This window comes from Chanodichthys erythropterus, chromosome 15, assembly GCF_024489055.1.
Source record: "Chanodichthys erythropterus isolate Z2021 chromosome 15, ASM2448905v1, whole genome shotgun sequence".
Classification (NCBI taxonomy): Eukaryota; Metazoa; Chordata; class Actinopteri; order Cypriniformes; family Xenocyprididae; genus Chanodichthys; species Chanodichthys erythropterus.
This window is the reverse complement of record NC_090235.1, coordinates 24,846,609-24,859,788: the sequence shown is the minus strand read 5'-3', so window position 1 is coordinate 24,859,788 and position 13,180 is coordinate 24,846,609. Positions and strand designations below refer to the sequence as shown.

General features: G+C 37.6%; 1 protein-coding gene across 2 annotated transcripts in view; it reads right to left on the bottom strand.

Moving 5' to 3' along the window:
• ctnnal1 (catenin (cadherin-associated protein), alpha-like 1) overlaps positions 1 to 11,293 on the bottom strand; it is a 72,471-nt gene extending 61,178 nt beyond the window's left edge. For both annotated transcript variants that reach the window (XM_067412342.1, XM_067412343.1), the window contains exon 1: positions 10,981 to 11,293. In XM_067412342.1, coding sequence (XP_067268443.1) covers positions 10,981 to 11,076 — 96 coding nt within the window. In that variant the 5' untranslated portion in view covers positions 11,077 to 11,293. The remainder of the gene's footprint in view (positions 1 to 10,980) is intronic.
• Positions 11,294 to 13,180: the final 1,887 nt, after the last annotated feature.

Here is a 13,180-nt window from a genome sequence, read left to right as displayed (position 1 = left end):
CCAAAGAAAACACCTTTACTAATTAGGCCTACACTGTATAAACCTTATCTTTTGTTCATACATAGATTAGTTATGGTTATTATTTATTGGTAAAAGATTGGTTAATTTATTTATTTGGATTAATCGACTATTCTGAAAATAGACAAACCAGAAAGAATAATCCTTAGATTAAATCGATTAACTGAAAAATCATCAATAGATTAATTCAAAAATTTTTTTTAAATCATTGTTAGTTCCAGCCCTAGCATTTATCATCAAAACTTTTTCATACTTTTCAATGAAGATGGTCTTGCTAGCTAGCTACCCTAGCCTTGTTGGCGAAATAGCAGCCCAGTATCCAAGGCCCAGCTCAGGTGATCGTCTCAAAAACAAAACAAATGTATCCAGAACTGTGTGCCTAAGCAGTAAAGACTGCAACACCCATGTCATATATTTCCCAAACTGGATGCACCTGACAACCAACTGCCATTGAAATAAATATAAATGAACAGATAGCACTATCCAGGTATATTACCTTCTTGGGTACTACAAATTGTAAGTAACATTCAGGAAGATCAGCTAGAGTGTAATCAGAAGAAAGCTGTGATGGCTAGTTGTAGCATCATTAACATAGTATTATCAGGATTTATCTGGCCAACAGTAGGGATGTGCAGCACAAATCCCTTCAGCTCAACAGTGACGTGATTGATGGAAGTAATTACCACAAGGAGCTGCATTTAGATCTTCCTAATGGAGGGAGTATTGAGGGATACACCATCTGAGAGAATCAAAAGGATAAGCACTCTCCTCCTTAACATCATGCCAAAAGATTTGCTTCTTCTTGTTTGGTTTCTTCACTGCCTTTTATGTCAGCCGTGGACAAAAACTGAACTTTTATTTGTGAGCTCTGGCAACAGTCAACATGCATTTACAACACAACATCTAATTTCAAAGACACTTGCAGTGCATTCCCCTTTTGACCAGGTGACGTATCTGTGCTTTTAACCACTTTAAAGTTAACATACCCTTGACAGGCCATGATTATGGGTGTCGCTCTAATACGTTTTCTAAAAAGCTACTTAAGATAGATCTATCTAATGACTGTCTGCAAACTCCAAAAACGTTTTAATGAAATAATGAACTCCTTTTGAAAGATTCTTTTAATGTTTTAGTGAAATCTAGCAGCATGGTCCACTGAGCAGATTTACTTTTCACTGGTGTCTTTTCAGGCTTTTGCCTATGTATTTAAATGATGGCTGTTTTAACAAGGCCTGTCTGGAACTTCAGTTCCCGAGCAGACAGCGGAAAGGTAAATGCTTTCACAAAAGCCTCTAGCACATTGTGTTGGTATCAGGTGATTTATTTAAACTAAGCTCTGAGATCATGAGACTTCTGAAGTAACAAAGAGCTCAACAGGTGAGGGAAACGCTGGTTTGAGAGCAGAGCATGGAGGTCTAGACTAACTGGAGAAAGCTGATGTGGGGATGTAATTTTTGCAAGCGATGTGCTTAATTGTCATGAAAATAGTGTCACTTGGGGGGAGGGGGGATGAAATATGACCTTGACATTATCATTTCTCCCTCAAAGGTTTCCAATCCTAGCCAGGTGATGGATGTCACAGGTCAAAAGATGGGTGACTGAAAATAAAAGGTCTCATGGCATTTGGGCTCCTCCAGGCTGAAACCTTAGATGTATCCATGCAAAGTGACCATGCAAAATTCTTGAGGTCATTAAAACCTCTGTCCAAAGTGAGAGGGGCCACTTCTGTGGACTCAGCTCTGTGAGACAAGAAACTACAGTGTTTTGTTCGAAAATCATTATCGGGAGGTTGAGTACTTTCTCTCGTTTTGCTGTTGTCTAGGGGAAAAAATATACAAGCCATTGTACAGTACAGTAGAATAATGAGCCTTTTGCAATTACTGTTAAAATAAGTGGTAATAATAAGTAAAATAATTTGTCACGAGCCCCTCATATTCCATATGCACAGCAACTTGAGCCAACACTGTCCCTGTGCCAATGTACATGCTGGAAGATACAAATGAATGCCCAACTTCATAAGCAGAGATTCATTATATCCATGTGCTGGTATCATTTAAAGACTGAAGAGCAATACAATGGGTCTCATTCATGAAACATTCGTAAATATACGAGTAAATATGTGAGTGATTTGCGCGTAAACAGACTTTCCCGAAAACTCTCCTCCTGATTCACAAATACTTCGTAAACGTCAGAAGTGATAGTGAAATGTGTGTGTGTTAATGAATTCCAATCAGTCGTAAATGGGACGCGCGTGCACGTTCATTCTCAATTACCATAAAGCCCGCCCATTAAATCCGACTGACAACTATATATGGGCATCATATTATGACACCAAATGAAGGATTTTGGCCATTTTATAGGAAACAAGTTCCATAGTTTGCCCAGCCCTATTGAAATCAATTTATTATTTGATTAAAGTGCTCCGTTTGCAGATGCTATTGGTGCGTTCACGCGGCCTCATAATTCCTGTAGTTACAAGATTCTAGCTTGTAAAAAGCGTTCACGTCCTCGTAGAGTTCGTAATTACAGTTTGTAAGCTGGGAGTTTTCTGAAAGCTCCCACATGTAACATGTGGTCACTATACCACCTGACCGCTGTAGATTGATTTATTAGGCGTTGATAGTGGTGCCATGGAAACGCATAATTTCCAGTCCAAGGACCAAAAGGACGTGAAGAGCTCCGAATATACGTCATTTCAAGATAGCGGTAAATACAAGGTGACGTGAACGCAGCTTAATACTGGCTCTCACAACAAAAGTAAAAAGAAAAATAGTATGTAATTACTATATATAATATTTTTTCAAAATGCTGTAAATATGTACCTTATTAAGGTGAATTAAAATGCAGCCTTATTAATGAGCAAAACGTTCGGATGTTAAACGCACTATTTACGCGTGACTGGGAGCAGGTGTAGATTTCTTTCGTACCAACTAACATTTGGAAAATACGAACATTTTAATGAATCCGAAAATTTACGCCAGAACCACTTTACACACGATTTACACAAAAATTCGTTCTGCTCTTGTTTCATGAATGAGACCCAATGATAGCATGGCAATTCAGAAACCCAGCTAGAATCGAAAAACAACTGGAAACACTAAAGGAAGCTGACCTGTTCTTCGTACTGACAGCTTCTTTGTCCGTGAGTATTACCCGTGAGCCCCAAGATCAGTGGTGACAGTGAGACAGCGGGGGGCCGAGGGAGCCCACCTCTTTCCCAGACATTTCCCTGAAACTAGCGTGAGCTCAGGGAGGAAGAATTCCATCTAACTCTTGCAGTGATTAAGATCTCTTCCTGCTCAATGACAGGTCCCGTAGCCATGTAACGTAAATACAGCCTGGAGCGGAGCCAAGCCGTCACTGATGCAGAAACTCAAACTGAAGGGTATGTCGGACCCCTGATCAGACGGGCAACTTCTGAGAGCCGCCTCGGTAAGGTTATGCCCACAGGCAATGAATTACCAAATACTGTGAAAACCAGATGAAACCCTGAATGATCATGAAAAGAACAGAGTCATAGTCTCTCAACAAAGAGTCATCAACCGGAAACACTTCCGATTTAAGAACTGACATGCTCTAAACTAGTGGATTATCTTACTTTTTAAGAATTTTTTTGGGCAGTGCCAAAATGTATTTGGACACTTCAGGCATATATAAAGTGAATACAATACATTGTCCACACAATTAATGTCAACAGGGTCCAATGTCTTTAATTAAATATAAAAAACATTCTTCATACAGGTCAGGGTTCCCCACTCTTTTTCAGCGATCATTTTCCAGGACATTTTCAATTTTACAACAATGGGAATAAAAGATGGGGATTCAGGGTAAGAGATGGACTAAAAATAAACTCTAACACCTTACAGCTAGATTCCGATAATAAAGATAAATTCTTTAAACAGTGGTACAAGAGGATGTGGTGCTGGTCCTTCAAGAGTCACTCTCCATCTGTCTGTCTATAAAGCCTATAAAAAATGTGTCTTGTATTTTACTACAATTCAGTATGTGATTCTTAAATGGGGGGGCATTTTTTAAGGATTCTTTACCTAATCTAAGTCTCTAAGATCCTGACACCTCACACTTCTGGAGACTGCAGGTAGGTTGCAGTTCTGGAAAATGGTGGCACTGAAGACTAAAGGGTTTCTGATGGTTTCACATTTAATTCTTCACTGAGCAATTTTGCTGTCCAATGGTCATGCCTTAATGCAATAGTAGAAACTGCAGTTAAGGCAAGGCAAGGCAATTTTCCAGGACAACAACACAGGACAACTAATTTTCCATGTGTTTTCCAGGACTGGAAAATTTGTCATCAATTTTCCAGGTTTTCAAGGTTTTCCAGGACGAGTGGGAAAGTGAGTAAATGGTGACAATTTTCAGTTTTGGTTGAACTATCCCTTTATTTAAGGACATGCTGCACCATGTTTGACAACCTGTAAGGGTCCTAAAATTGTATTCGTTTTGAACTCATTTGTTGTATCCTTTAAAGGGGATCTATTATGCAAAATTCACTCTTACATGGTGTTTGAACATAAATGTGTGTTGGTAATGTGTGTACAGAACCACTCATAAAAATCTACCAACTCCTTTTTTTATCCCCATAAATCATAAGCAGTCTCAGAACAAGCTGTTTTCAATTTCTGAACAGTATGACGTCAAACTGCTCAGGCCCCTCCCACGAGTGCTGACGGACACTGCCATATTAGCATATTTTCCGCCCTGAGTGAGCTGTACACTGTCCGCCATTTTCTCCAAGCCAGAGCAGCTGTAGCTATAAGAATGTCTCATAAGCAACTCAGGTGTTTTTTTGACATCAGAGCCACTGAAGACGCAGTGGATTCGTTTTGTTTTTGAAGAGAATATTTGAAGCCTCCATATACCTAAATTGGTTTGTCTGCACAAATAATTTTATACCAGACTGCTTTGTGAGCGAGCGTCAATACAAAGGGACAATACAAAACAGCTTTTGCTACAAAGTTGTTACTCTAGGATGGATCAGTACCAACTGTTCATGATCCAGCTTATAGGGTGCTTCTCAACTCTTATTTGTGCATCCTCATTTCCTTTCCTCGTGTCTTAGCTCCAAACTTTCAGGATGCGAGGGAAGGACACAAGGAAATGCAAGGACGGAGGAATTGAATCAAGTGAAATGATATATCCTCGCTCCCTTTAGCGTCACTTCAAAGCGTCATTAGCTGCACGCGAGGGATCTACCCATGTGTTGTTAAAGTTGATTATTTACAAAAAATATATAATAAATATTAATAAAGCAAGATGCTCCGTTGAAATATGTAAGATGTAAACTTTATTTAAACTGCATACATTAAAGCATACATGTAAATTATTGCGACAGATATGAAGGGGGAAGAGAATTTATGCGTGCGTCAGGTTTCTCAACGAGAAAGACTTAAGCAAAGGATACACCTGTGTATCCTTGCTCATGACTCTTCAGGATGCTTCCTCACTCCTCGATCCTCGCCTCCTCACGGTGCAGTTAGAGAATTGAGATGTCCTTCAAAATGGCTGAGCTCAATCGGTTTCCGGGTCATAGGATGGAGGACGGAGGAGCGAGGAAACGAGGAGGGATATTGAGAAGTACCCTTAGTCTCTGGAGCGAGTAACGGCAGTAATGAAGTGGAGAGCACACACTATTTTTACAGTTCATCTGAGTTGCTTTACAGATATAAAGTTTATTAAGCACCCCCTGAAAAGGTCTGTATACGTTTACTGTTAGTTGGATAAAGTGTTTTGTGTAATTCACGGTCTATGTTGATGATAATGCAAGGGAGAGAGTGTATAGAAAAGACTTTAATGCGCATTTCTTGTACTGTTTTATTCCGCTCTTACAGTGATTTTCTGGAGTGAAAACAGACACTTAATTTTTTTGTATCATGTACAATAAACTTAAATCATAAAACTCAAATCAGTATAAAAATCAGTATAGTTTTGGCCATCATTCAGACAGGGTCCGCTACAACAGGTTTGTACTAATAGTGGATAAAAGCAAGATGACAAAACAAGTTTTAACCGTAATTAAACTAAATGATCGATCTCCATGCAGCATATATTCTCTGGCTCTGTAGGCATCATTGCCCGACTTCAGTTCAAAAAAAATATAATGCTGAACACTGCTACTAACAGTTTGATATTTTCAGTGCATGAGATTGTGCTGTTTTGTTGTTGCATGAGCTGTTAAAGCTCCACCCTCTTTTTGAAAGGGGGCTGGGAGCAGCATCTCATTTGCATTTAAAGGGACATGCACAAAAATGTTGTGTTTTTGCTCATCCCCAAAAAGTGGCAATTTTAACTTGCTATAAAAAAATGATCTGTGGGGCATTTTGAGCTAAAACTTCACATACACACTCTGGGGACATCAGAGTCTTATTTTACATTTTATAAAAAGGGCCAATAATATGTCCCCTTTAACAATAACTAACTTTATTCATGTTTAATTAGTTTTAATATTTATAAATATTCAGTTTACACCTCAAATTGTTTTTTTTTAAGCATTTTAATTATTTTAATATAACTTAATCTAAATAATTAGAAGACATCCTGTGGCCCCCCTCATAGCTGAGGCTCCCTAGTGGGCCCCAACCTCCTATTAAAGAACTACAGATTTAAAACCTTAAACAAATACTTTGCTTCAATCATGCAGCCCTTAGCAACTGAAGTGAAATATTCACTGCGACTTATATTTGCCATGGTATGAACGGTATGCTAGATCAACTACAGCTACAAAAAATTCTGGATGGAGGCTGTAGTTCACAATGCAGGTCTTATCAGTTCTGGCTTCCTTTTTTTACACCTCTACTGGTTAAACAAACACATGGAACACAAAGGACTACATGCAGTCAAGGAAACACAGAGAACATGCCTTCACACATATATAAGTTTACGCATACTGAACATGAAGTTTGCTTTGTTCAGACACTGAAGGGTATTTGGCCATGTAATCCTAAGCACACATTCATCTTTCTTGACACCTATTCTATAGGAGGCACCAGGTTTCTGCTCCTAGTTGATATATTATCCTAACAGTGCTCGCTGTGATGTAATTTCCTCCAGCAGAAGTTCTCTTGTGATTACATGTAACTCAGTGTCTCAGTTTTGATGTTCTACAGAAATGTCTACATACAGGACACATAAGATATGTTTTTACAGTACAGCTTTGTATCCCTCACAAAATTTCTTTGCTAGGTCATGAGGGGTAGTGAGGCTTTGCATATGGAATGTACATTTGGCCCAATTGTGTACTTAACTGAACACACACAAAAAAATCTCTCACTTTCACCACCTTTCAGAGGGTCACAAAAGTGCAGATGGCAGAGCTTACAAAAGCACGAGGGTTCAATCTAACAAACTAAACCTAAACTAAGGTATTTTTAGCCAATTATCACTGAAATATTTTCTGGATAACACTTTGTCCTGCAGAATAAAGACATAGTTAGCACAAATATGCAATAACAAGCCTTCTTGTCACAGGAGTTTAAAAGCATTCTGATCAGATCAAAGACTTTGTAATTTCATAAATCCTGTCCTGGCTTTGGCTCAAAATCCAAGACAGTTAAACTGAAACATAATAAATTATTAGGGCTGTTATTATGGTGTGTTTTTATCTGGCTTAATTGCAATTTTCAGCCAGTAAATTAGAGTGTTCAAAAAGTGTGAGCCTAAATAGAAAGGTAAAAACTTTTCTAAAAAGCTTTTAAATATTTTAAAGTAATTATTATTTCATAAATATCATTACATTTTTGGAGTGTCGCACCACAATTTCTCTGCATGTTTCTGAATGTTGTTGTTATTTTGGTGGACAAACATTTCTAAGGAATAATAATTAAATGATTAATAAATTAATAAACACTTTTACTAAATTAATTTTAAAAAAAAGCATCATTTACAAAACTAAATGATTATGCCAAACAACTTTGTATGGTTTTCAAAAATGTATTCTTGTAATCATGCTTTTTTTCTTCATTACTATATCACATTTTTTACTTTATGAGCTTCATAAAAAAAAACCATTTATATTAAACTTAGATTTTAATTACAAAACTAAAAACATGCTTATCATAGAAGATCTATTCTTAAGTCTTTGTAAGTATGAATGGCATTTTTAATGTATTTCTAAATATATTAATATATCCAGACCAAAAAATGACCATCACCATTATCAATGGCAATATAGAAATTGCAGTTTAATAAAAACACAGAAAGCGAATGTCTCAAATATGTCGCATATAAAGTCTGATATTGGCCTGGGAGGATATCAGCAGTAATTACACAGATGTGAATATAAGACTGATATCAGAGAGGATAACTAGGGGGGATCAGTGCCTGTGTGCATCTATGTGAGTCACTAAATAAACTCTGAAAAGCCTTTCTCGCCAACATGAAGCTTTCATTTCCTCTCCATTATCATGCTCAGCCCCCCAGAGAGGGCACACAAGATCTGACCTCTGCACTCAACCTCCTGTCCTTCACACAATCTTACAACCTGAGATGATAATGGCACTTTCACTTTCAAACATCATGAAACACACAATGAATGCTGGCTATCAAGTACTTTTTGATTCAGCGCCTAACCCCAGGGAATAAATCAAAGAACCGCCTCTTTTTTGGAAACAATTTCAAAGTGATTTCCAACTGTTCTTATCACATTGCAACTACCAGACTTGTGCATACGGTCTAGGAAACTTGGCAGTTGCAGGCGAGACAACATATTTTACATTTGTATCTGGTCATTATTGTTTATAGAGAGAGCACAATCATGTTTGACAAAACTGTGGTTGGGGGAAGGGTTGTAACTAGGGCCACTTTGACCATCTATTGTCCAGAATCTTTAAAGCTCTGAAAGAGCCCCTGTTACTCAAATGTCCACTGAATGGGCGATTAGCATGTCTTCTAACACTGACCTTTCAGCCTCATTACCATCAGCCATCCTAGTGATCCCTGCTAACTAGCGAACTCTAAACAACATTCTCAAATGACGTTAAAGCAACTCCCATCACAATACAAAATCAACTTCAGTTAGAATGGAGCACCCATCCATTCAACCTCCAAATTGCTTACCCTCTGTAGGGTTATAAAATAGAATAGAGCAATAGAAATTCTAATAATGTCAAATCTAAAGGCTTGTCTAACCAAGTGCATACATTTACATTACATGGTTCAAGTGACCCAATTCCGATTTTTTTCCACCCATGGGTCACAGATTGGATATGACCCACGAACATGTGAGCAAGAAAAAGCACATGGATTCAGATGTTCTCAGATCGGTTTCATGCCTCATTCATATGTAGAAATAAATTGGATAAGTGCATTTGCATCTACCTTTTAAGCAGACAGATCGGATATTCCACTGTCAATGCGAGTCATGCGTAATTGAAAAAGCGACTGTGCGATGTCAACTCAGGTGGACACCAACTGCGATCACATGACTCTTTTCAATGCTCAGGCTGCAACAAGGGCTCTTCTTTTTTTTCTCTGCCTTAAGAGACAAAAGTTTTGGTGACCTTTAAAAATGGTCCAGAAAGCAATATCTTGTATCATCAGTCCATTCGGTTCCAGGTCAGTATATCTACCTTGGGTTGTTTCACATAGTGTATAGTGTAAATGTAGATGTAGGAGTTGGGCATCAAGACCTGCAGTGTAAATGCAGCCTGAGAGTCTCTCTCCAAAATCACTCAGGCATGTATTTACAATCTAATGAAAAAATTTAACAATTTAACGAGATGGTGATTTGAAATTAATTTGTACAAGGTGATTTGTATAGAAAGGTACAATTTTTAGAAAAAAAACCTGTCAGTGGGGGGTGAGCAAACTGTCCAAAAATGTACAAATTATTGTACAAATTAGCCACAAATAAAATAAAAAAGTAAAACATTTACAAGTGTGCTGCCATTTCTTGTACAAGGTACAATGATACATAATTGGAGAAATTAACTAGCTAGACAAAACTGTTCCTGAAAGCGTAGTACTGATGCACTTCTGTTCTTCAAACCACAATATAACTGTCATTAATGGCTGCAGTTCCAACCACATAACTTTGCAAAGCTGTTTTCAAATGGACACAGAATTGTTGAACTATGTTGCTAATGACAGAATTTCCAGTCATAGTTTGGCTAACAATGTTTTTGGGAAAGGCGGGTTTCTCTCACCAGTGAGCGAGCAAGCAAAAAAATGTAAAATCCGGAGGGAACCTGGAGTGGAGTGATTTAGGCTTTGTCACTTTAATTTATATTACTTTATATGTTGTTCCAGACTGGCTTTCAGTCTGGGGACACAAAACTTGAAGAAATATACAAACTTAAGTGGTGATTTCGCATGAATGTGTTTGATGTGATTCATACGGAAACATTTATTTTTAGAAAAGATTATGTATGAAGGTCATCAACACATGACATAAAACCTTTCTTGTGTTATGACAGAAAATGTCATAGCCTGTATGTTTATTGTAATAAATTAATGTTGAACTTGGTAAAATCCTAAGAACTTAGCACACCAAAGTTTCAGTCCTATTCATTCATCAGCATATGACCCTGCCAAATACAAACAACAATCTTCCTTTCCTGACATTAAAATGAACATGGCAACCACAGTTCCCTGTAAAATACCATAATTACTACAATAATTTCTAATTAAACTAAAGCAACTTAATATTTGCCACCATTGCCATTTAAAAAAATAAATGAAGCTTAAATGACATAAATATGAAGCGTCCTTAACCCCATAACAGTTTATTTTACTTTAACTGTAGCAAATGTGGCATTTTGGCCAAAACTCTTGTTACCATGGTGAAGTGTTGTAGTTGAGGGTTCAGACAGTGTTCTGGTTAACCTTTACACATTACACGGAAAAGTAATGTTTGTTATTTTCAAACCCCACATTGGTTCATTCAAGTGGTTGGTGTGGGATTTGAATGATTAATAACCCCGCCGAGAAGTTTCTTTGAAGCAGACTCACCTGAGACACGAGCGGGATGAGTGTTTGTTCCACCGAGCGAGTTTGGATTTCCAACCCGCAATCAAAGTTCCCACCGCCGCACGGAGACGAAGCCATTCCCGCCGATCCGACCCCCACGAGTGCTCACGACAACACTGAGTTTTGGAGTCTCTCAATGCTGCAAGCGTTTGTTTGGTTCAGTTTAAAAGCAGCGTTCCCTACGCGTGTTGGGCACTGTAATCCACGCGCACTCGCTTCTGAGTGACTGACTGCTCATGTAGGCTACATGCAATATAGCAAACTACAACCACAGGACTGACTGCTGCAGGCAACCACTGGCGAGTCAGTATCAGAGAGCGAACACAGACAGAGAGAGGGAGCGTGCGCGCGCGATCAGAAGCAGACTGTGCGCAAGCAGCACAATATGTCCACAATATGAGGGACAGAGTGTCTTTATCTTACCCAACTTTTATTTGACTTTGTTCTTTATTGTTTTTGCCTTTTTCACTTTTACATTCGCTTCACATTTCATCTTCCTTTTTTTAGTTAGCCTATTCATATTATTAGGCATTAGGTTTGCAGCTTTTTGTCAATATCTGTTCACTTTAATCGCATCTATAGTGTACTCAAAAGTGGACAAAATTATTTTTATTGGTGTTTCCCAACCTTTGTCTAACAGTCAGCCCCACCAGTAAGACTTTAACTCAAAATGCGTATCATAAATAATATCTAAATGACAAAATTATAATATTAAAATTATTAGAATTGACAAATCTTAAAGGGTTAGTTCACCCAAAAATGAAAATTCTGTCATTTATTACTCACCCTCATGCCATTTCACACCCGTAAAACCTTCGTTAATCTTCGGAACGCAAATTAAGATATTTTTGTTGAAATGGCCTCCATAGCCAGCAATGACATTTCCTCTCTCAAGATCCATAAATGTACTAAAAACATATTTAAATCAGTACATGCGAGTACAGTTGTTCAATATTAATGTTATAAAGTGACGAGAATATTTTTGGTGCATCAAAAAAAATAATAATAATAATGATTTATTTAGTGATGGCTGATTTCAAAACACTGCTTCAGGAAGCATCGGAGTGTTATGATTCTTCTGTGTTGAATGATGATTCGGAACGCGTGTCAAACCGCCAAACTGCTGAAATCAAGTGACTTTGGTGCTCCGAACAGCTGATTCGACACGCTGATTCATTATGCTCCGAAGCTTCCTGAAGCTTCCTGTTTGAAATCAGGTATCACTATATAAGTCATTATTTGTTTTTTTTTGTTTTTTTTGGCACGCCAAAAATATTCTCTTCACTTTATAATATTAATATTGAACCACTGTATACTTACATGAACCGATTTAAATACGATTTTAGTACATTAATGGATCTTGAGAGAGGAAATGTCATTTCTCCCTATGGAGGCCTCATGGAGTCATCGGATTTCAACAAAAATATCTTAATTTGTGTTCCGAAGATTAACGAAGGTCTTACAGGTGTGGAACAGCATGAGGGGGGAGTAATAAATGACAGAATTTTCATTTTTGGGTGAACTAACCCTTTAAACAATATTTTGTTTCTAAAAAGTAACTAAATGTATTAACAACAATTAATAATTATTGTACCTTAATCTTTTGACCTCATAGTTATATTTTAATTACTTTTTATTAATTTGCTTGTTTAGCAATTTTCAAGTTATTCTGTTTCTCATTTAACCATAAAAAAAAAAAAATACAATTAAAATCAGGAATGGAATGGAATCTGCCTGAAATAATACCAAAAAAAAAAAAAAAAACTGATGACACATCTAGTATGGGCATTTCCACATTTTTGTCCAAGCAAATCTAATGACATCCACACAACCTGACAACATTTTCAAACAATTTTGGCCAGCACAACTTTCATTGCACACAAATGCTGCACATTAACAGCACATTGCTGAAACTAATCACTGAGAGCAGTTTAAATTGAGGGGTGGATTGAAGGGTTTCACTGCCTTGCAAAAGTTTTTTGTAACACGATGTACATGCAGCAACTGTTGCGATTTGAATAATTATTCCCATAACTAAGGTGCAAAATGTATTTCCACACATCTCTCACCAGCTCATCAGCTGCTGCTGAGCATTTCTGTGGTGCTGCTAGCAACAATAGTCCATTTATTAAATGCTAATTGAAGTTACTAATCTCATCACAAATGCAGACCGTGCCCCAAA